Consider the following 23079-nt stretch of genomic DNA (forward strand, 5'->3'; position numbering starts at 1 on the left):
CCTCTCTTTTTCTTGAGCTCTGCTAGGTGGGTTTCTATTCCTCATCTCCAGAGAGTCTTAATCAGCTGTAACACCAGCGGTATTTCTTGCATGGGACCCAGCTTTGGCTCTGAGGATCAGGCTTATGGGGTACAAACAGGACTTGGGGATGAACTAAACCCAGCCATCCCACAGTCTGGAAGTTTGGCTTTTACCTCAGTTTTGTGTGTTTGTGCTTGCTCTTCAAAGTGGACAGGCAGAAGCCATCTCTGAGGTCCTGCACAAGTTGGGGTCCCGGTGAACTGGAAGCGCCCCTACAGGGGCCTTTTTTCTGACAGCATTGTGGTCAGGAAGCCAGTGGAGTTGTTTCAAGGACCGTTTGGCTGTGGGACAGAGTGGAAAGGACATGGACTCTGGAGACAGGCAGCCATAATTCACCTCTTTGAGCCTCAGTTTTCTCATCTCTGAAATGGGATTGTGGAAGGATCAACAACAGTGTTCTGGGAAAAATACTGAGACATGCTGAGGGCGTACAAGCCTGGAGGGCGCCGGCAGCTGTTGTTGTTGTCTGAGGAAGCCATCAGCATCCAGCTTCCTGAGGAGGTGGCCCGGCGGCTGGTTGAGTTAGCAGCGGGCCATCTCCCACTGCTGGGCTGGCCATGCTTCCTGCCCCTCGTCACGCTTACTCTCCTTCTCGCTCCTTCCTCACCCTTTCATTTCTTCCCCCAACTCCTGTCCTCATTTCCCCTCTTTTCTGTTATTCCTGACGTTGATGAAAACACCTGCTTTAGGAAAGCAGCAGGGTTGGACAGAAAATAACCAGCCTCTGGAGGCAGACGGACAGAACTGGGTCTGAATTCTGACTTATTAGCCCCTTGCTTGCTGTATGTTTCTGGGAACATTACTACATCTCTTTGAACCTCGAGTTCATTATCTGTAAAATGAGGGTTACAATGCTCATTTCATGGTGCTGTTATGAGAAATAATTATTTGGGCACTCAACAAATGCTAGTTCCTACTTTTTAAAAATGTTAGTTGCTTCTTACTTCCTTCCCTCCCTCCCTCTCTCTCTGACTATCACTACTCCCAGCTGGCCCCCCGCACCAGCTTCCTGTGGCCAGGGTGCCACTAGTCCCTCTCAGGGGTCACTGGGATGGCCTCAGGCATTTGTGGCCTCTCCTTTCCATCAGACCCGGGGCTCCTGAGGGGTGGACTGAGGTTTCTGGAAGCAGCTGGGATCTCTGTGGCCTGTCACTTCTCTGGTCTCCTCTGCAGGTCCAGCCTTAGCTTGGGAGCTGCTAGTTCAAATTGTGTGATCTGCATTTTTTTCTCACTTTAGCAATTATTATATCCCAGCTGACTGTGGCATCTTCACACTCTAAACACTGATAAATATTTATGAGGAGGAGAAAAACCCAGAACTCCTAGGGGAGGTGGGGGAGGGATGTGCTAGGCTATTATTTGCCAGCTAAGCTCAGACCCATCAGTGGTCCCTTGGGCCCCAAAAGTAAGGGGTGGGAGTGATGGGGACTGCTACAGAGGCAGCACAGAGCCACCACCCCACTCCCCTTCTGGGAGGACCTGCTGTCGCTGGGACACTGTGGGCCTCACCCCGCTTTGCCCTGGATGCCTGCTGGACCTCCTGCCCCTCCAGGATTTGGGCTGCCTGTATCGCTCTCCGCGCATGCAGGTCTGCTCTGTTGCTCTGTGTCTGCTCCATCTCTCTCTGTTTGTGACTGTCTCTCTCTCCCTCTCTTGTTTGTTTGTTTTATCATCTCTCATTCCATCCTTTATTGTCACATCTCCAGGGCCAGCATCCCTCTCCTCTCCCTCCCTCCCTACCCTCCCTCCTCCAATACCTTCTCTGCCTCTGGGTCTCCGTCTCTACCTTTCTTCTCTCCCTCCCACCATTGCTCTGAGCAGTTCTGGGGCTGGATGATGGGGGATAGGTGAGGGGCCTCAGGCTCCCAGACCAGCTGCAGGGAGACAGCAGGAGGAGCTGCTGGGGACCAGGGTGTGCTCTGGAAGGCAGAGGGAGCATTTTACGGGAGTCAGGGACCATGCCTCTGCCTGACCCCGCATCCGTGCTCTGCTGTGTGGCCATGGGCACATCCCCTCCCTTCCTGGCCTCAGTTCCTCAGTTGATTCCTTCACTTATTCATTCATTCACCCTCTCAACTAATATTTATTAAGTGCTGGCTGCCTACCATTCATTAACACAGATTTGTTAAACACCTGCTAGATGTGCCGTCCTAGGTGCTTGGGACGCATCAGTGGACGAGAGAGACAAAGATCCCTGCCCTCGTGGAGATGACGTTAGCAGAGTAGACAGGCATAAATGTAATCCGAGAGTCAGTTATGTAGTGGGTTAGGAAGTGGTGAGTGCTGTGGAAAAAGGGAGAGTACAGTGAGAAGACTGGGAACGCTGGGTAGGCACAGGGTGAAGCTTCATCGTATAAAGCGGGCAAGCGGATCTGTGCGGGGAGAACGTCCCAGGGAAGGGACTGTTGAGGCAGGGACCACCCTGGTGTGTTGGAGGAAAGGCAAGCAGGCTTGCGGCTGGAGGATGGGGTAGAGTAGGGGGAGGTGAAGCTGGGAGATAAAGGGGGAGGGCAAACCACACACACAAGGCCGTGCCTCTGCGTGAGCTGGGAGGACTTTGAGCAAATGAGTGGCAAGGTCTGACCTATCTTGGAAGACTCCCTCCGCCTGCTGGGTGAGGAACAGACTGAGGGGGCTGTCAAGGGAGCCCAGGGGAGCTATAAAGGCAAGCATGGCGTCTCAGGTGGGGGTGGCAGTGGAAGAGAGTGAGATCTGATCATACCAGGCACTGTTCTGGCTCCCAGCGCTTGGATGGTGCCTGCAAGTCACTCCAGGCCCCTTGTTCTGGTCCTGCCGAGGGATGGCCTGCAGGAGCCTACCCCTGGGCGGGATATGCTAACCTGGCCTTCCCGCTCTTTCTCTCCCCAGGGTGTTCAAGAAGGCGAGCCCCAATGGAAAGGTGAGTCTGTAGCAGCCGCACCCCGGCTCCTCTCTGTCCTCAAACTCTCATCCTCTCTTCGGGCATCTTTACTGCCACGAAGGACCTGCACACCCTGTCTGAGGGAGAGACACAGCCCTGTCCTTCGGAGCTCTCGACTACAAGGAGAGGGGCCCTGTCAGCAAACTTTCTGTCTCAGGGGGGCAGTACAACTCTCCTGGACTTTAGGGAGCCCCTGCCCGGGTGTGGGGAGGCACGGCCTATGACGGAGAGGCTGCACCGTGAGTGCAATAATTAGAGCAAGTGCCAAGGGCCTCAGGGGAGCTGAGTCCTCCGGCATGAGCGGCCCCTGGAGCCTCTCTACTGAACCCTGTTATCCGGGGCAGCTCCCAGTGCCTGCCCTGTTCTCTTTCTTAATACGGCCCCAGGCTCCATCCTGCTTTCCTCTCAGTTCAGCACAAATTACTGACATCACTCTATGTCAGGTATAGGCTGAGCCAGTGGGAATCAGGGTAGGGTGTACTGAGACAAATAAGGCACCGCCCATGCCCCTCACAGCCAGATGCGGGAGGTAGACACAAAAACTGGTAATTTCAATATAAAGTGGCAAGTATAGCTGCAGACCCAGCCTGGGTGGTCAGGGATGGCTTCCGTGAGGAAAGATGCATTCCCAGGCAAGGCAGGGTGGAAAAGGGCATGCAAGGCATGAACATAAGTTGTAGGGAGTCTGGGTGCCAAGAGGGAGGCAGAGGGAGCGGGAGCTGAGAGGGGGAGGTGGCCGGGCTTAGGAGCTTGGACTCCTGGCCTGGGCTGGCAGACGTGCACCCACGTCTCCCTTCTGAGCCCACAGCAGACATCACCAATCACTGTTCACCCTTTCCTGCTGAGCCCATATTCCATCTTGGATTCTTCTCAACCCAGGGCCCCAGGCAGCCCCTACCAATCAATCAGAGTTGGCATTTGGAATGAAACTCATTTGCCATTTTACCTCTGGGCACTGAGGAACCATTAGAGGGTTTTCAGACCAGACTACCATGGTTAGATTTGCATTTTAAGATGACCAGTGTGGCTAAGGAGGGGAGAAAGGTCCGAAGAATGGGAGGCTCCAGGCAGCAGACCATCGAGGGGCTGGTGTGTAGTCCAGCCAAGGGTGGCTGTGAGGATGGAGAGATTTGATGGAGGGGGACTCATCAGGATTTAGGGATTGTGGAGGAGTAGGAAGCATCCAGGATGACACTCTGGATTCTAGCTCTGGGGTTGGTTCTTCCCTGAAGCCTGGTTACCGAGTGGGGCACTCAGTGCCTCGGAAAACAAGTCCTCCTTCGAGAGGATCTCTGCAGGCTGCACAGAGGCCGGGAGCAGCGGAGGGCACAGAGCTCGGTGTTCAGAGCGCCCTCTCGGCGCCGCTGGCCCTGCTCTGGGTCCCCCCGTCCTCTCAGAGATGCGCCCAGCACCCCCTCTCAGCAGACTCCTTTGCTGCTGCCACTCCACCCTCAGTGGTGCTTGGCATGAAGATCCCTGCAGGCCTCAGTGTCCTCATCTGCAAAATGGGAACAATAACAACTTCTTCACAGGGTTTTGGGATGAACGGGTGCTTTAAAAATTATACAAGGGCTTGTTAGTATTAAGACTGGGGCTCAGGTCCAAGTCCAGTTAGGATTTTGATGAGGGCTAGGGTTGGGTCCAGGGGTTTCAGGGGCAGCTCCCAGGGTTTCCTCCAGGGCGGGGGCCCACAGCTGCTAACACCCTCTGTGCCTCTCCTCCCCAGCTCACCGTCTATCTGGGAAAGCGGGACTTTGTGGACCACATCGACCTCGTGGACCCCGTGGGTGAGTCCCTGGAGGCCATAGAGGGAGGGGAGGGGGCAGGCAGGGCTGGCCTGGCTCCTTCCAGAGAAGAGCGTGTTGAAGCTGCCCAGGAATAGCCTTCAGGTCTCCAGAGGGGCCTGGTGCCAAGAACAGGACGTGCGTTCAGTCAGCAGACGCGTACCAAGCAGCTACTTTCCTCTTCTACTGAGAGGAAATTGTGGGAAGGATGGAGGTAAGAAGCAGGGCAGGTGTCCTGATGAGGAGGAGGAGGAGGAGGATGACAACAGCCACCACTTATCGTGAGCCGCCTTATGCACCCAACACTGAGGGTAACTACTGTTATTACCATCCCTGCTTTACCGAGGAGAACAGAGCACAGGGAGGTTACGTGACTTCCTCCAGGTCACAGAGCTAGTAGATCGAGGAGCCTGGATTCAAACCCAGGCAGTCTGGCTTCACAGAACCTTTGTTCTGCTCCCTCCTAATGGCAAAGGGTGGGAGGTGGAAGGAAAACCTAGGGGCTTGTGAAATGGAGGCTGTCCTCGCTGACATGGGGTTCTTACCGGAGGTTGGGCTGTGGCTGAAGGCACTTTCCAAGGACTTTTTCTTGTTCAGGGTTTCTCAACCTCAGCACTCTTGACATTTTGGATTGGATAATTCTTTGCTGGCGGGGGCCATCCTCTCTGCTGAAGGATGCTTAGCAGCCTTCCTGGCCTCTACCCTTTAGACACCAGCAGTCCCCCCATCCCAGTATGACAATCAAAAATGTTGTTAGACCTTGCGAATATCCCCTCGTGGGGCAGAATCACCCCCAGTTGGGATTCTAAGAACCAAAGCTCTCCTTAAGGAATCTCAATCTCATTGCCTATTCCCACAACTGTTTGCGGGAGGGAGGCCCAGGATGACCCCTATTTTACAAATGTGCACAGTGAGGCCCAGAGAGGTTAAATGATTAAAGAGGGACTTGAACAAACCCGAGTGAGGCCAAAGAAGGTGACAGGTTGGGAGGATGGGCCCTGGAAACTGCATGAGGCCAAGTCCAGGTGAAGAAAGTAGGATGTGTTGCTTGGGGAAAAATTCACAGAGAACGTGGCCTGTCATCACATCCTTGCGGGCTTTGCTGGGGCCAAGAGGGCAGGAGTGACTTGTGGTTCCAGAGCCCAGGTGGGAGCAGAGAGAGCAGAGTGGCAGGTTTCAGCTCGCTGAGAGGAAGGCCTTTGCGACGTTAGGGAAGGACACCTGGGGAGTCCCTGGGGTCCCTGAGCAGGCTGTGGGCTGCAGAGTCCAGCTCTACTCCAGGCCCCTCCCTTCCTGGCCTGGAGCACCACGAGCCCACCCCACTTCTTCTCCCCAGCCCTGTCTGGTGTCCTCTGAAGCTCACTGCCCCCTCTGCCATTTCCATCTCCTCCCTGAACTTGGAGGCAGGGAGCAAGCATCCCTGTGTTCGCCTGTGGCCTGCTCCAAGGCAAAGTTTCCTACGGGCTGTCTGAGGCCAGGGCTGTTCACACCCCTTGGCCTTTAAGGATAGCAGCGGGGCCACGGGGACTGGGGAGAGGGGCAGGAGGGATCTGGCTCCCCTAACACACACAGGCACCCTGAGAACTGTTTGACAAGTGTTCCTAGAGCACCTGCTTCATGCCAAGCCCTGTGCTGGGCCCTGCAGATCCCAGAGAGTGCTGGGGCATCGTCCAGAGTTGCTCAAATGACCCACAGTGAGAAAATCTTGTTCCCTCACACGTTGAGCTGATTATGTCTTCCCGATGTTTAACTATACCCCTGGTTACCCTGCAAACTCAGGGGCAAGTCCGAGCCCCCTGACCTCACAGACGGGACGTTTAAGGTCAAGCCCGGCCCTCCTTCCTCCTACGCCTCCGGGATCTGCTCTCCCAAGCCTCAGAGCCATGCTCTTCCCACTGCCCACCTTGGGCTGCCCCTTGGTCACCTAAATGATGACCTTTACTTGCCCTTAAGACCTGGCTCCCGCTCCGCCTCCCCCAGGGAGCCTTTCCTGACACCCCTGATTCGGGGAGTGCCCTTGCTGGGATGCCCTCTGCATTGAATTTCCACTCAGCCCCTGGTGCCCAGGCCCAGAGGAAACCCCACGGTAAAAGGAGGGAAGATGCACGTCAGGCTCTGGGCACGGGGTGGGCACCCCCTGACCAGCTGTCCCTTGGACCTGCCCAGCACCGGGAGAGGACCAGGAGCCCTCCGGGCACTCACTTTCTAATGTGGCCTCTGAGGGGTCAGCTCTGGGGGTCAGTGTGGGGTGGGGGGGGCTGTGGGTTAGATTGGGGAGGGCAGGTGACGGGGTGATCCCTGAGCCGATCTTTCTGGCCTCCTGGGGTCTGGGCAGAGAAAACATCCTTTGTCTTCAGCTGGACTCTGTACTCCCAAGGCCAGGCCTTGGGACATTCTCCATGGTGTCACATGTGCCAGGCACTGTCTAACACTTTACACATACTGACTCATTTTGTCCTCACAGGAGCCCTGTGAGGTAGGTACTACAGGATCTGTTAATCCCAAATCCAAAAGCTCTGCAAGCCCCAAACTGTTCATGAGTTTGACACAAAATTCAATTAGTGGCAAACCTGACCTGAACTGATGGGAGGCCACCGATACCTTAGTGAGCCTCTTGGTGAAAATATTCGTGTTTCCCTGCAGAGGTATTAATGAGTTTGACAAGGGGTGCTGCCCCAGAGCTGGCAGAAGACGTTAAAGAGAATATGTGGAAGAAGGACCATGTGGCCTTTCTACAATTCAAAACTTCTGAATTCCAGAGTATACCTGATATTGGGGTTTTGGACCCATCTTATTATTCTGACTAACAGATGAAGAAACAGAAGTTAAATAACCTGCCCAAAGTCGTGAGCTGGGTCTGTCAGGCCAGCCTGGGTGGGTGCATAAGGGGGGACATGGTGGTACCATCCACCGGGCGCTGGCCTCCTCATTTCGCTCATGATGCTTTTGGACAGACAAATGGTTGAGTTTAAATTTAACTTGGTGTTTGGGGCTCAGAAGTTGGAGCGGTCAAGTCTACTCACCCTCTGTCCTTCCTCCAGATGGTGTGGTCCTGGTGGATCCTGAGTATCTCAAGGAGAGGAGAGGTGAGCTGTGGCCCTTACCCCCAGCCTGTCAGGGGCCTCCTTTTCCTCCATGACCTCCAGCCGAGGGCCTTCCTGACTCGCAGGCAGAACGTCAGCAGTAATAAGAGAGGCAACAAGCCTGTCCTTGCCCCTCCCCGCTGGTACTTCCCTCGACAGCTGCAGTCAACGTCAGAGCAGGTGCCTTGGCCTCCCCTGGCCTGGGGCAGCCCTGCCTGTGCCCATTTTGGGAGAACCTTTTAATGCCCTGAGCCCTTTTACATCAATCCATCATGACTGTTGCAAGGCTGGGGATGCAAACAGAGCAGGAGTTAGGGTCTCATTGTACAGAAGAGAAGATTGATTCCTGGGGAGGTCAAGGGATTGTCTAAGGTCAGCAGGAGGACAGGAGGCGGGGGGGTGAGTGGGACAAGACTCTGAGCCTTCCGGACACCACCCAGCACTTGTTTCCCCTCCCACTACTCTTTCCCACGGTGCTCCTTCCCGGCCCCTATCAACCCTGTCAGACCCTCTCCACACATGCCCTGGGCTGCAGTGGGGGTGGAGAAGAACAGAACCGATACAGCAGTCAGCCCCGCTTCCTCCCAGGGGCCAGGCACCTGACACCCCATCCCAAGGGCAGCGCAGCCCTCCCCGCAGGAGCTCTGGGACAGACCCGTGCCTCCAGTGGGGCCAGTCCCAGGGCTGCGGCTCACGCTCTGGGGGGCGTGTTTGCTGCCCTCCCAGGCCCCTCCTTAGTGCCCCCTGCTCCCACAGTCTATGTGACACTGACCTGCGCCTTCCGCTACGGCCGGGAGGACCTGGATGTCCTGGGCCTGACCTTTCGCAAGGACCTGTTTGTGGCCAACGTGCAGTCCTTCCCGCCAGCCCCTGAGGACAAGAAGCCCCTGACTCGGCTGCAGGAGCGCCTCATCAAGAAGCTGGGCGAGCACGCCTACCCTTTCACCTTTGAGGTCAGGGACTGCCAGCCCCTGGGGCCCCATTCCAGAAGCATCCCTCTAGCAAGCCCTCTGGGCAGGCATATGGGGGCAGCTGGGGCAGCAGCTCCATGCCACCCAGTTTCCCAGTGTACGCTGGGACCAGGGCATTGGCACTTACGTTGCCTGGTAAGTGTCTCTGGCCACTGCCAGGGGCATCACCCTTACCTCTGCGCTACTCCCCAGACCCTCCTGAGTCCGGGTCATTGGTGGGAGAAAGGGGGGTCGAGGGGGCTGCTGCAGAGAAAGAAGGAGCTCTTTCTGGCCCCTGGGTCACCACAAGGCTGTCTCCTCCCTCAGACCGGCTGCCCACTAGCCCTGCTTCAACCCAGCTCACAAACGAGGATGGCAAGTAGTGGATTTCCCTGCTCGGCCATCTTTTCACTCCAAGACCCCAAGATTCTGGATTTTCAAATTAACTGTTCCTCAGACTCTGATTCTGTGATTCAGTGAAATTCCCTGGCTTTCTGTGAGGGTCAGAGAAAGGGAGAGGATACAGAGCCATCCTCTCTGTTATAGATGTATTAGCTTCTTGTGGCTGCTATAACGAACCATTGCAAACCCGGTAGTAATTAAACCTGCTAATTAAAACACGAATGTGTTATCTTACAGTTCTGGAGGTCAGAAATCAAAACCAGGTCTCACGGGGCTAAAATCAAGTGTCAGCAGGGCTGCATTCTTTCTGGAGGCTCTAGGAGGGAAACTGTTTCCTTGCCTTTTCCTGCTTCTGGAAACCACTCACACTCTTTGGTCCCTAGCCTACCCCTCCTCCATCTTCAAAGCCAGCAATGGCTGGTCCATTCTTTCTCAAACCCCATCACTCTGACGCTGCCGTTTCTGCTTCCTGCTTTCACTGTTAAGGACCCTGTGATAAGGCCCATCTGGATAACCCAGGATAATCTCCCCATCTCAGGATCCTTAACTGAATCACACTGTAAAGTTCCTTTTGCCACTTAAGGTAACATTATCACAGATTTTGGAGATTAGGATGTGGACATCTTTGGGGGGCCATTATTCTGTCTACCACAGTGGGAACATCATGGAAAGACCTTTTCAACTCTTGTTCTGTGGGGACTGTGCTGGGTTAAACCCTTAGATAAAGAAAAACACTGAAATCCTTGGCTTTACTGAAGGGGCCTCTGGTCTAACATGGGGCGTGGCTTGGCATGGTCTGATGGGGGAAACGTGGTCTGTCCCCTGAATTCCCTAGTCTGATGGCAGGGACATGGCCTGTCCTCAGGGTCCCCTGGTCTGATGAATGTGTGTATGGGTGCCTGGGGTGGGAGACACAGAGGGGTCAGTGGTGAATGTGACAGGTCTGTCCGTCCTCTTAACAGATCCCTCCGAACCTCCCATGCTCTGTGACGTTGCAGCCGGGGCCTGAAGACACAGGGAAGGTGGGTCACCCCCAAGGGAGCATCTCTCTGGGTCCAGGACACTGTGTCTCCAGTTCCCTGGCTTTCTCTCTGGGAGGGCGCTGGAACCCTCCCTGTAGAAGCCTCCTTGCCGCTAGGCCAGGCTGATCCCACCTCAGATAAGCAGTCTTTTCAGACAGGGCAGCAGATATGGTATCCGTCAGTTATGTGCCCAGGGTCACTCTCGCTGGCCTCGGTGTTGTCTGCAGAATGTTCTCTGGAAAACCAGCCGGCCTCACAACCCTGTGTGGAGGTGCAGTCATCACTGTTTCACAGGTGGGGAAACTGAGGCTCAGAGAGGAGTGACACCATGAGTGGCCCAGGCCTCAGATCTCTGAGCCTGTTTCCTCATCTGCGAAATGGAGGTGGCAGGATGTGCCTCGTCGTGTGGTCGAGAGGGTGGAGTGAGACGCTGCAGGGGCACGCCCAGTGCAGGGTCTGTGCACCGGAGGTCGGGGGGAGCTCTCTAAACAGGGCTGCTGAGGTGCCTGTTGTTGTTTCTGGGCGGCTGCCTCGCTGAGTGACGAGGACAGCCCCCCAGCCAGGCAGGAGTCTGGACCGGAGCCCGGTCAGGGAGCAGCTCTGCGGGAAGGTCGGATGGGGGAGGCAGCCCCGCCGCTGGCTGAGCGCAGCGCTCCGAGTCACACGAGGGGGGTCAGGCCGTGGGAACGTGGTGTTCCCATCCAGCGGCCTCGTTAAATGAGAGGGTGGGCAGGCTGCGCTCACGGGATCCGGTCCTCTCCAAGGCTCTGCGGTCAGTGACCCTTTCCCACAGGCCTGCGGTGTGGACTATGAAGTGAAAGCCTTCTGCGCCGAGAACCTGGAGGAGAAGATCCACAAGCGGTGAGAAGGGCGCAGCTTCCGCCTGCCTGGGCGTGGGCTGCCTGCTGGCAGAGGGAGGGAGACAGGATGGGCCGAAGTCCGAAGAAGACAGAAGTCACAATGCCTGGAAGTGTGCGAGGAGGGGCCTCACGTTCCAGCCTTGGGAGCTCTGCGAAGGGCACTCGGGAAGGCTGGCAGGTTGTGAGGGCTTCCTGGGGGAGGTGGCTCAGTTGCCTTGGCTCAGGCCTCAGCGCTTTTCCCTTTGCACCACTGTACCCGCTTCCCTTATCTCCCTGCCTCTAATCTCTTCCTCTCCAGACGGCGTGTCCTTTAATTTTGTTTTGGAAAAAAAGCGAAAATCAGATTGTTTTAAACAGTGAGCAAGATGTTTCCCACCAGCTTGGACCCCCATCTCCCAGTTCTCCTGGGAGGCCATCAGCAGGAGGTTGTGGCGGCGGGTTAGGGGGGTGTCAATGGAGGCTCCGAAACAAGGCAGGGAAGGGGAGAACGTGAACCCACCCAGGGCAGAGGGAGGAGGTCAGCCATATGTCAGAGAGGGGAAGCATTTTCCTGGAGAGACACAGCCCTGGGCAGACAGAGAGCCCAAGCTAGCAGCCAGAAATAGCTGGCCCTGACTTCTGGGGTGAGCTGCCCAGCCCCGCGCTCACACCTGCCCCTCCTGGGGTCGGGCTCTGCTCTGGCTCCTGGCGAGGCTGGCCTCAGCCCCCAGCTCTGATGCACCCTGCTTCCTGAGGGCGCTGCAGCCTCTTAGGGAGCGGGCTGAGTTTGCCACCTGGTGGTCGCAGGATGCATTGCACATCTCCAGCTCCAGCCTGGCAGCTTATATGTGTGGGGAGATGGGATCCTTCTCCCTTGCTTCTCTGTCCCCCTTTTCTTCTTAAGCCCTGAGATCAGGAGAAAGGAAGGGGGTTGTAGGTTGTGGTAGGTGGCCTAACCAGAGCAGGGAAGAGGAGGCAGCATTGAGAGCCATCACTCTCAACCTACCACCAATAGGACATTTTAAGTCCACGCCGGAGTTACTAATAATGATATAGCAACTATCACTTATCAAGAGCTTATTAGACACCGGACACAGTTCAAAGTGACGGACATGTATGAACTAATTCGATCCTCACAGCAACCCTAAGAAGTGGGTCCTGCTGTTGTCACCATTTTACAGATGAGGAGACTGAGGCACGGAGGTTAATTTACTCAAGGTCATATAGTTAGTATGGGGAGAGCTAGGACTTTAACCCTGGCTCTCCAGCTCAGGGAATGGAGGTGGCTTATCTGAGAAAGAGGGATGCCGGGATACCTAGCACACCTGACAGTCAGGAGACTGCCTGACTGAGTCCCCATCCCCTCACCAGATCTTCGTGTCCTTGTTTCCTCCCTGAGTCCATCACCTTCATTGAGCCCCATCCCATCTCTGGACCTCCATCCTCTCACTGAGTCTTTATCCTCTTTACTCCCCCTGACTGAATCCACACCTCCTCACTGAACTCCATCACCTCTCTGAGCCCTGTTTCTTCATGGGGCCCTTGTCCCCTGTGTATATTTTTATTTAATAGATATTTAGCAGGTATTTATTATATGGCAGCAGGCACTGTCACAAATACTGAGAATACAGTAGTGAACAATTTAGCCAAAAACTTCTGTCCTTAAAGAGCTCACACTATTAGGTGACATCGGGGATGCAGGAAGTGAAACAATAGTCCCTTTCTTAGCGTCCCGCTGGCTACCAACACACAGATCCGCATAAAGTGCTGCCATGGGATGGTTCGGCCTCTGATGTGGTGGGAGTTCAGACCAGGAGAAGATCAGAGTGGGCGGATCTAGGGAGTTTCCTGGTAGAGCAGGTGTTTGGCTGGGCCTTGAGGAAGGAAGCAAATGAGGGCAGAAGCTGGAAGAGAGTGTTATAAGCTGGGACCCAGTATAAGCAGAGCTTCAGAAATAGGACTAGATAGACCATCGAGAATGATAGTGAGGAAGTGGAGGAGGCTGGGGACAGGATGGAGGAGGTTGGAGTGGGACCAGATGGTGACAAGGCCCTATGGCAAACTCTGCAGTTTGGACTGGAGTCCAAGGTCATGGGAACCATGGCAGTCTCTTGAGCAAGAGAAGGATGTGAGGGTTGCAAGGAAAGAGGATCGAGGCAGGTGACTCTGGTCATCTTTTGCTCTACCCATCTCCACTAGGAATTCTGTGCGCCTGGTCATCAGGAAGGTGCAATACGCCCCGGAGAGGCCCGGCCCCCAGCCCACAGCCGAGACCACCAGGCAGTTCCTCATGTCGGATAAGCCCTTGCATCTGGAGGCCTCCCTGGATAAGGAGGTAGGAGGCTTGGGCTTGGCAGGGGGTGGGGGCCACTCCCCCAGGGCTGGAGCCTCAGATCCCAGCTCTCTCATGCCCTCCGGTCCTCCTCGGCTGGGAGCTTCTGCCTCCAGCCCAAGGATCACAGGGCTCAGGGAATCTGAGACCTCTGTTGGAGGATTTGGAGAAGCTTCTTGGGGACTAAAGGCGTGGCACAGGTGGGGCATGAGCTCAAAGGGTGCGATTGACTTCAGAAGTCAGCGTACCTCCTGAAGGGTCCTGGGTCCTGGCCATCTCCCTGCACCCCCGTCCCCCTTTGAAGTGTGAGCACCTCCTCTCCCTCTTGGGGGGCAGCTGAAGGCAAGTGCTTGGGCCAAGATGCAAGTTGAGGCCCTTCAATGAGGATTCAGAGCAGGTTCCCTCAGTGAGTGCATCAGCCCTTCCCCACCTTTCTCCTGCTTCTTCCAGACCCTCCTGGGTCTAAATTCCAGGCATCCAGAGCCGCCAGGGACTTGATATATCACCTACTCCAGTCCCTCCATTGTACAGAGGGGGAAACTGAGGCTTAGATAACCTGTTCAAGGTCACACCACTCTCACCGTCATTACCATTATTATTACTGTTATCATTACTTCTGGTGACCAACCCCGGAGTGGAACACAGGAGTATCACCTTCTAACTTAATTATCTTTCAAGGTCCCACAAGGAACTTAAGTTTAACGTGCCCAGTGGCATCAGTGGGGAGTGGCTGATGAACTTGGGGCCAATGTCAGAGTGGCCAAGGCCTGGGGAACCCCAGGAGATGTGTGTGGGGCCTCTTTTCCCTCCCCATCATCTAAAGCTTTGGAGTCTTCCCATCCATCCCTCTCCCTTCTTACACCTCCCAGATCTACTACCATGGAGAACCCATCAGTGTCAACGTCCACGTCACCAACAACACCAACAAGACAGTGAAGAAGATCAAGATCTCGGGTACTCGGGCAGAGGGCCGGCCCAGGGGGCGGCAAGGGGACTCCTCCCAGGGGTTGGGGTATCTGAAGGCTCTCCCCTCACTAACAGCCTTGTAAATCACTACTGGCCCACAGAGAAGCCCAAGGCCTGCTAAGCCAAAGGGTAAGGCTTTTGAGGCTGGTAACACAGGCTGCTTATTGGCGGGGTGATGAGTTTACTATTGAAGCCCCCTCTTCTCTTAGGTTCCCTGGGTTCTGGCCAGGGCTGTCCTTCAGGGGAAGATTTTTGTTTATGGAAGGAGTGGGCATGTTTGAGCTGCCATGTAGAGGATGGTTCCATCTCCTGCAGAAGCTTCTGGTGGACTGGCTGCTGCCTGGGGCTGAACATCCCCAACTCGGGGAGCCTGGGACCCCTGGCTCACCCCACCTTGTTTCCCTCTTCCTCCCCAGTGCGCCAGTATGCAGACATCTGCCTTTTCAACACAGCACAGTACAAGTGCCCCGTGGCCATGGAAGAGGCTGAGTAAGTGAGCACAAGGCCAGCTTTGGACGTGTGGGGTCCGGTGGGGAAAAGAGAAGCCCTAGGTCTGGTCACAGGTCCAGGTGGCTCTTCTCCACCTGGCAGAGGGCCTGGCCTCAGATTTCCCTGCCGCTCAGTGTAAATGACCCTGAACAGCCTTTTAGAAACCATCCACTTGGTTTAGCTATAAGGAAATGCATGCTACAGTCAGGGAAAAGACCCACTAAAACTAGAATGACAAAATAAGAGCTAGTGAATCTAAGAGGACTGGGGTTATGGAGGGAAGAGAATAATTACACTGTACTGGAAACCTAGATTGCACAAAGCCCTCTGAGTTCGGGTTGCTGCTGACCCCAGTACGTTAGGGAAGGAAATGGGGCCAGAGAGATGTGACTTGCTCAGCCTCACAGGGCTGGCCAGCGGCAGAGCTGGGGCTCCTCTGACTCCGAGGGTTGCTGCACCCCAGCTCGTTCATTGTTGAGAAGGGGGATGGCGGATGGAGCAAAAGCAGGCCCAAACTGAACAATCCGAACACCTTACACATGATGGATGGAGATGAGATCAAGCAAATAAGGTCTTCACTGTAGAACCTAGCGGGTGGGTATATGGGTGTTCACTGCACAATTCTTTCAGTTTTCCTGTATGTTTGAAATTCTTTCATAATAATATGTTAGGGAAAGAAAAAGTCCATGCTGTCTCCACTAAAAAATTATCCTAGCCAAACAGCACAGGGCCAAGCAGTACATTGGATTTTTAAAACCTTGCAGCTGCTTACAAACCAAGAATGAAGTTGTTGAATCACCCCAGGGTCACTGCTGTTTGCACGTGGAGCAGAGATGTGCCCCTTTTGGGTGGCAGTGGCCTCCCTGCCAGAGCTGGGCCTGGCCCATGTGGCCCCTTCGTGGGGGAGGGCGACTTGGAGCAGGGCCGGGCTCTGTGACCTGGCTGGGCTGGGGTTGGCTCTGGGGGGCATCTCCACATCGGTCCCCCTTCTTCCCAGTGACACAGTGGCGCCCAGCTCGACATTCTGCAAGGTCTACACGCTGACCCCCTTCCTGGCCAACAACCGAGAGAAGCGGGGCCTCGCCCTGGACGGGAAGCTCAAACATGAGGACACGAACCTGGCCTCCAGCACCCTGTGAGGACCCACCCTCCCCAGTCCCAGGCTCTAGGATGCGCCCCCTCCCCCGGCTCCCCTGCCCTTCCCCCAGACGGGTCCACACCCACCTTGGTCCCACCAGTGCCAGCGTGGGCTCAGGCTACCCGCTCCCCAGGCGTTGTCCAGGGCCTGTCCTCATGAGCTTGAACTGCCAGGGAAGCTGTCCCCCAATCCCACCCCTCTCCAGGGGTGCCCCAGAGAGCAAGATGGACCCCTCGACCAGCCTCTCGTAGTCAGTGCTGGGCTCTGCTGGCTTGCCTAGGGGAGGGCAACCTGGAAAGGCTTCGTGCAAGAGGCAGGAGCTTCTGACGTCATGTCTTCTGTTGGATGGAGTGTGACCCTGAGGCAGAGCAAGGCTGGAAGGAAGGAAGGAAGGAAGGAAGGGAGTGGCTTCTGGAAGGGTCCTAGCAGGAGAGGATGAATCAGGACAGGCCTGGGGAGTCTGGAGGGATGAGGGTGGTGAGCTGGGCTAAACCACACGTGGGGGTGTCCCCGGAGGGCAGAGATCCCAGGGCCATAACATAGGGTCACTCCTGTCCCATGGTCACCACTGACTCTCTGAGGCCACCCTCCTCTAGTGGAGACCTGGGGGTGTGGGGACCCATCTTGCCCTGCCCGCTGAGGTCTGGCCGTTCCTGGGGGTTTGACCCACCTCTGCAGCACCGCTGCCCGCCACTCCAGCCCAAACGCTGTCTCACCCGCCCCACCCGCCCCTTCGTATGCTACCATCTCCCCTCGGAGTGTTTGCTCTCTTCTTCCCTGGCTCAAATCCCACCTGCTTTCAAGACCTAATTAAAGCATCACTTCCTGCAGGGTCTTCCCTGGTACCCACTCCCCTCCTCTCCCCCGCCAACTGCCCTCTCCTCTCTGGCCCAGCAATGAGAGAAAGGGAATCCACCTGAGAGCAGGAAGAGCCGCTCCGCAGAGCACTGGGACTCAGGCCCCTGGAGGGAAGCAGGGGTTGAACCCCCAGGGCCGCAAAGCCAGACTCGGAAGCCAGGGCTCTGAGTTCCCGCTCCCTGAGAGCAGACCTCGCCTTTCTCACACACTGGGCTCTGCCTGTACCTGGCGGCTGAGTGGCCAGGAAAGGGACCGATGGCCGCTGCCCCCACCGCACCCCACCCTGCCGGGTCTTGCCCACCAGCAAGCCCTGTGAACCGGCTTCCCTGTGTCGCCTCGCAGGTTGAGGGAAGGAGCCAACCGGGAGATCCTGGGCATCATTGTTTCCTACAAAGTGAAGGTGAAGCTGGTGGTGTCTCGGGGCGGGTAAGTGCTCCAGCCCAGCCCAGACCCAGACCCCGAAGTGCAGCGGGGAGGTCCCTGATGGCCACACCGGCTGCCGCATTCTGCCTGTTTGCTGGACCTTTTAGCTGCATCCTGTTCCTTCTCTTTCTCCTCCTCCACCCCTTTCCCTCTTCTACTTCAGAGGCCTTCGGCCCCTCTCTTGCCCCTCCCCTCTTTCTCTCCTCCCCGCTTCTCCTCTTCTTCCTCTTTTTCCTCCTCCTCCTCTTCCCCATCGCTAGTCTGGGCACATGGGAGGTGGGGGGAAGCTTCCTCAGAGTCTGTGCTGTGGGGTCTACAAGGGGTGCCGTGTCCCGTCATCACATCTCAGGGCACAGCACCCACCCCGACTCATGCCCAGGCTGATCTGCTGGGGAAATGGCTCAAGGAGCTCAGAATTCCAGAGTTGGATTGGGGATGCTCCGACTCTCCCATTTTACAGATGGGGAAACAGAGGCCCAGACAATTCCCCACACATTTCCTGAAATCTCCTCCCTTAATCTCAGGTCACGGGCTGGGTGCTGGGGTCATGGCAGTAGATCAAACGTATTCCCTGACCTGGAGCATAGGCTGGTGGAAGCTCAGAAAGAACTCCCACTTTTCTCCATATGTTAGACCTACATGTTGCTATAAACCTAGAATTAGGATTTCTAATTTGTCAGAGGGATTTTTTTAAATTCATAAATTTCTATGAAAAGATTGGAAAGCTAATAGCATTAGACATCAAGTCTCCTTTATTTTTAGAATAATGCCTCGTGCAGGTGACAGTGTGTAATACGGACCATATATTATAGGACATCTCAGAATCACAAATCTCAAATCCTGTGTCCTGTGACTCTTGCAGGACCCACAGTCTGCCTCAGGCTCCTTCTTGAGGAACCCTTGGGGAATCCTAAAGTGCTTCCTTCTGCCATTGGATAGTCCCAGCCTCCCCAGGGCAGGCAGCACAGGGCTTAACTTTTATATCTCCTTTACAGATGATGACCCTGGGGCTCCCCTCACAGGGAGTTTGGCTTAGCCGGGCCTGGGTTTCAGTTCCCCATGCAGGGCTCACATCTCTGTATGTCCCTGAATGAGCAGTTACAACTGGGGTGGGTAGAGTGTGTCCCAGGATCTAATCTACCCCAAAGGGGAACAGAGGTGGTAAATGAATGTGCTTTCTGTTTTCTTCCTCTCTGAACTCTCTCCTGACCACTTCTCCCGCCTCCTCTGACCCACCCAGCCTGCTGGGAGATCTTGCATCCAGGTAAAGTCCCTTCCTTCGACCTGATCAACTCACCTTCCTGGAGGGCCCAGAGACCATTGTCCTGATTGTCCAGAATCACGGGCACTAGGTTGGAAGGAATCTTAGCAGTCCCTTTTGATTGCCAGGCTCAGGCCTGTGCCGGAACTAGGACCCTCTCCAGAGGGACTGGGGAGGTGCAGTTTCTCCTTTCAAACCCATCCCTGCTCTTCCATCCTACCCAAGTGACAAGGACCTTTGCAGACAGCAAAGTTGGCTCCATTTACCTGGGGAGTGGCCCCCAATCAGTCTGTTTTACAGGATGTTTTGGAGAAATGCAGGCTTTGTGGCTTTCAAACTTCTACACTAATGAGAACTAACTGCTGGCTGAGTGTTGTTAAGGAGAGGTCCTGAGATCTGCCTTTGTAGACAAGGCTTCTTGGAGCCAACTGGATCCACGTGCATTCCAAAAATACCTGTGCCCCAAACCCAGTGCTTTTGCTTCCCCCTGTCACAAGGTGCCACTATTGCTCATCCCAAGAAAACTTAGTCCATTTGGCGAGGTGAAATTCAATTCAGTGTAATTCAGTAAGAATTTCCTGAACCCATACTTGAGCCCAGCCTTGTGAGGGGGACTGAGGTCTCAGAGAGGAATCAGATACACCCCCTGCCCTTGACTGCTCATAGCCTGGTGGAAGGTTAAGGTCCAGAATCTTCCATCTGTATTCTGGATGGCTTTAGTGAAGGTTGGCAGTCTTAGTCTTCCACCAGCTTCCATTTTGATAGCTCACTTTTCCAAGTGAACCTGGAGAAGCAATCCCCTTTGGAAGCAAAAAGCAAAAAAAAAAAAGCCAAATTGTTTCAATAGCCTTATGAAACCCCCATGTTCCTATTGAGGGGAAGTAATAATTCTAGCAGGCACAAGCTTCACAGTTTAACCAAGCCTTTTACCTACATCACCTCCTGGAAGTGGCTCTAGAAGGTACGTATAGTTAGCTCCATTTTCCAGATGAGCTCAGTGAGACTTAAAGATGTGAAGTGCTCCTCAGTGAGTGGTGGGGCTGGCGGAACAGCCCTTTCTGGTTGCGTAGTTTATACCCCTGACCTCTCCATCCCCTGCCCCATCCTCCTCTCAACCGGCCCCTGGCAGCAAAGTCAGTAAGATGATGTGCCTTTAGGCGCTCACAGTTGACAGGGCCTTGTAGGGTGATACCACCTAAGTGGAGTGGAGGAGCTTTCAGGGCTGCTTTTGTCTGGAGTGGAGAAAGAGGGTGGGTGGAATCACCTTCTCAATGCTGAGATGTTATCACACAGGGTTAAGGGTGTGAATTAGGGAGTCAGAATCCTCAGTCTGTAACTTTTTTTTTTTAATTTCTTTACTTAATTAATTAATTAATTTAATTTTTGGCTGCGTTGGGTCTTTGTTGCTGCGCGCGGGCTTTTCTCTAGTTGCGGCGAGCTCGGGCCACTCTTTGTTGCAGTGCGCGGGCTTCTCATTGGGTGGCTTCTCTTGTTGCGGAGCACGGGCTCTAGGCGCGCGGGCTTCAGTAGTTGTGGCACACGGGCTCAGTAGTTGTGGCTCACAGGCTCTAGAGCACAGGCTCAGTAGTGGTGGCGCATGGGCTTAGTTGCTCCGCGGCATGTGGGATCTTCCCAGACCAGGGCTTGAACCGTGTCCCCTGCATTGGCAGGTGGATTCTTAACCACTGTGCCACCAGGGAAGCCCTGTCACTTTCTTTTAATAGCCGTACGGCCTTGGATAAGCTGCGTTTTCTCCTTGGTCTCAATTTCCCAGCCTGTACATTGGGTTGTTGTGAAGGTTAAATGAGTGACTCTAGACTACTCCTTGGCGGAATGCCCTGGCGGTCCAGTGGTTAGGACTCTGCGCTTCCACTGCAGGGAGCACAGGTTCGATCCCTGGTCAAGGAACTAAGATCCCGCAAGCTGAGCAGCAAGGCCGAAAAAAAACTCTGTGCCTCCTTGGCACAGAGTCAGTACCATGTGAGTGTCTGCTCTTGTTATTATTCTGTCCATCAGGGCTAAGAGGAGAGAAGGCCCAGTCAGACGCGTTAGCCAGTAGCAGCACCACTCCCATCCTTCCGTCCCCACACGGCTTCAAGGCTCTGTGCACAATGTAGACGGTGCTGGGGCCTGGGTCCCATCTAGCTTGAATTTGATTAAGCCGACCTCAGCAGTGCATCATCTAGATTGCAGGGGGCTAGGGCCACCTGAGCACTTTCACAGGAGCCCCCTGGAGATGTTGGGAGATAGGACAGAGTGAGGGTGGGAGGAGTTCCAACCAGGAAGTTGGGAAGGGCAGTGTCAGGGGAGGCTGGGCTGACTGTGGCCATTTGAGGCCAGCAGGGACTCAGGGCACCTCTGGAGCCACTCAGTGAGCAAGATGCACACTCACTGCCCTGGTCAATCCTTTTCCCACCCCTATGCCTCCTCCCAGCTCGTGGGAATCCAGGGATCCTTCTCAGGAAAGGGGAAGTTTCCATGTTTTTTGGAGCCGGGAGAAGAAGTCTCCCAGTTCAACTCCCAGGTAGACTGATGCTCAGGGAGTGCTGGAACTGGGTCTTGGGGCAGGATTTCCTGCCTCTTGGCCCAGAGCTACCATAAAACCCTCCCCAATCCTCAAAGTGACAGGGCATTGAGACTCACAGCCTGGGACTGGATTCAAGGCTCAACTGGTCTGGGTCTGTTTCAGTGACGTGGCTGTGGAGCTGCCCTTCACCCTAATGCACCCCAAGCCGAAAGAGGAACCCCCGCATCGGGAAGGTGAGCAGAATCTGTGGGTCACTGGGATGGGGTTTCCCTATCACCCCACCTACCTCTGGGTCAGCCTTCAGCCCAGGGTCATCCCTCTTCCCCCGCTCACAGGATCTTTTGTGAGGCCCACCCATGCTCCTATTTGCATCTGACTCCTCAGGAGACAGAGAGGTCTGGCTCTGTTCTCTCTGGGCTGGGGGTGGTGGTGGGAGCGGCACGGGCCATGCTTGGAGCCCTTGTCTGGCATCCAGGCACAGCGGAAGGGGCTGCATGGATAAGATGATCCCTGGACACTCCGCCCCCATAATTTTTCCAAGTGATACCAGATTGGTCATATTTCATTAAACCTAAGACTGTTTCAGTTGAAAGAAACATTGTAGTATGTACCACAAAGAAAGAAAAGTGTTCCCACAATTAAACTTTGAAATGCCATTGATTGTAAACATACCCCAAGTTCAGAGATGTGAAAATGTGAATAAATGGTTGTATTAGAGTTAGTGACAGTCATGCATGCAACAAATGAATCTAAGTCGTGTTGGAGACATGCCAAAAGGAGCAGGGTCCAGAGATTTTTCTGTTCCCCTGGGCCTGCTGTGGGCCTCCCTGGCCCTCCCTGGACCCTCCTCCCTGCATTTAAGGCGATTCGAGGTGTTTCCAAGACCAAGGACCAGCCCCCCCTTCTCCACTCCCCTCCCTCCTTTCCCTCCCCATCTTAGCTTAGTTGTCCCGGGGTGGGGACCTGTGCCCACCTGCCCGCTTGCCCACTCACCAATAACCCATGGGCGCTCGTCTGCCCTGTGTTTAGTTCCAGAGAACGAGGCTCCAGTGGATACCAATCTCATAGAACTTGACACCACGTAAGCCGAACCCTGCCTGCAGACATATTGGGGGGGGGGGGGCGGGGGCGGGCCTTGGGAGGTGGGTGGGGCTACCTGTTTATTTGCATTTATGCTAATTAACCCCCTGAGGAGCAGCTGGTCTAACCCCTCTGCTGAGAGCCGCCTCTGCTCGCCTCTTCAGCAACCCGCTTGCCTGCATGTGACTTGAAGGACCCTCGGTGCCTGTTCCTCTTCCTCCTGCCTTGGTGGGGTCTGTCTTCCTCCCTCGTCCTTGCACGTCCGTCAGTCCGTCAATCCGTTCGTCCATCCACAGCACCTGCTCGGCTGTCACAGGGCTGGTTTGTGGCCCTGGGCTGGGGCTCTCTTGCCTGGCCTTCCCCCAACCAGTGGACTCAGGCCTTAGGGTGGGGAAGTTTCTGGGGATCTTGTTGCTTCTGACTCCCGAGAGGACCAATGTGGATTCCCCTGCGTTCGAAGGCTGTCGTGTCACCGGACAGTGGCCAGAGGGGGAGGACCTGGGCGAACATCACGGACCACCTCCAGGGCCAAGCAGCTTTCTCGCTCCAGCTCCAAATCCACACTTCCTTTGTCCCCCAGGAGATATTTGGGATATGGGGTTTTAAGTCACCCCATGAGGACACCCCATGCAGCTGGCTGAATTCTGTGGGGCTGGGGCCTTGGGTGGGCCTATGTGGACATGTTTTATAGTAGAAGGGCACTTGCTGTCCTTAGAAGCAGGCCTTAGCCCTGAAACCCCCTCAGGCACCCTCTTTTCCCACCCACATTTTCTCTGCCCCCCTATTTAGATTGGCCTACCCACCTCCCTGCCCCCCACAGACACTGTCTTATCCAAGATCCCTCAGGGTAGAATGTGAGCTCACACTTCCCTGGAGAAAAGGGGTTTTCTCTTCCAAGCCAAGCCCACCGCTTCCTGTGCAGAA

General features: G+C 55.2%; 1 protein-coding gene across 11 annotated transcripts in view; it reads left to right on the forward strand.

Annotated features, from left to right (window-relative positions):
* The window catches only part of ARRB1 (arrestin beta 1), an 87812-nt gene that overhangs the window by 58047 nt on the left and 6686 nt on the right, over positions 1 to 23079 (forward strand). For 4 of the 11 annotated variants that reach the window (XM_082411298.1, XM_082411300.1, XM_082411299.1 and 1 more), the window contains exons 2-15: positions 2950 to 2980; positions 4728 to 4788; positions 7827 to 7871; positions 8625 to 8821; positions 10183 to 10242; positions 11036 to 11103; positions 13281 to 13416; positions 14283 to 14367; positions 14796 to 14868; positions 15866 to 16003; positions 17207 to 17290; positions 18528 to 18551; positions 21238 to 21308; positions 22105 to 22156. In XM_082411298.1, coding sequence (XP_082267424.1) covers positions 2950 to 2980; positions 4728 to 4788; positions 7827 to 7871; positions 8625 to 8821; positions 10183 to 10242; positions 11036 to 11103; positions 13281 to 13416; positions 14283 to 14367; positions 14796 to 14868; positions 15866 to 16003; positions 17207 to 17290; positions 18528 to 18551; positions 21238 to 21308; positions 22105 to 22156 — 1125 coding nt within the window. Of the gene's footprint in view, positions 1 to 7; positions 27 to 2949; positions 2981 to 4727; positions 4789 to 7826; positions 7872 to 8624; positions 8822 to 10182; positions 10243 to 11035; positions 11104 to 13280; positions 13417 to 14282; positions 14368 to 14795; positions 14869 to 15865; positions 16004 to 17206; positions 17291 to 18527; positions 18552 to 21237; positions 21309 to 22104; positions 22157 to 23079 lie in introns of those variants that run through there. The other 7 variants (XM_082411296.1, XM_082411303.1, XM_082411304.1 and 4 more) reach the window with 4 other exon arrangements.

The sequence above is a fragment of the Balaenoptera physalus genome, assembly GCF_965194825.1.
Source record: "Balaenoptera physalus genome assembly, chromosome: 10".
NCBI classification, from domain to species: Eukaryota; Metazoa; Chordata; class Mammalia; order Artiodactyla; family Balaenopteridae; genus Balaenoptera; species Balaenoptera physalus.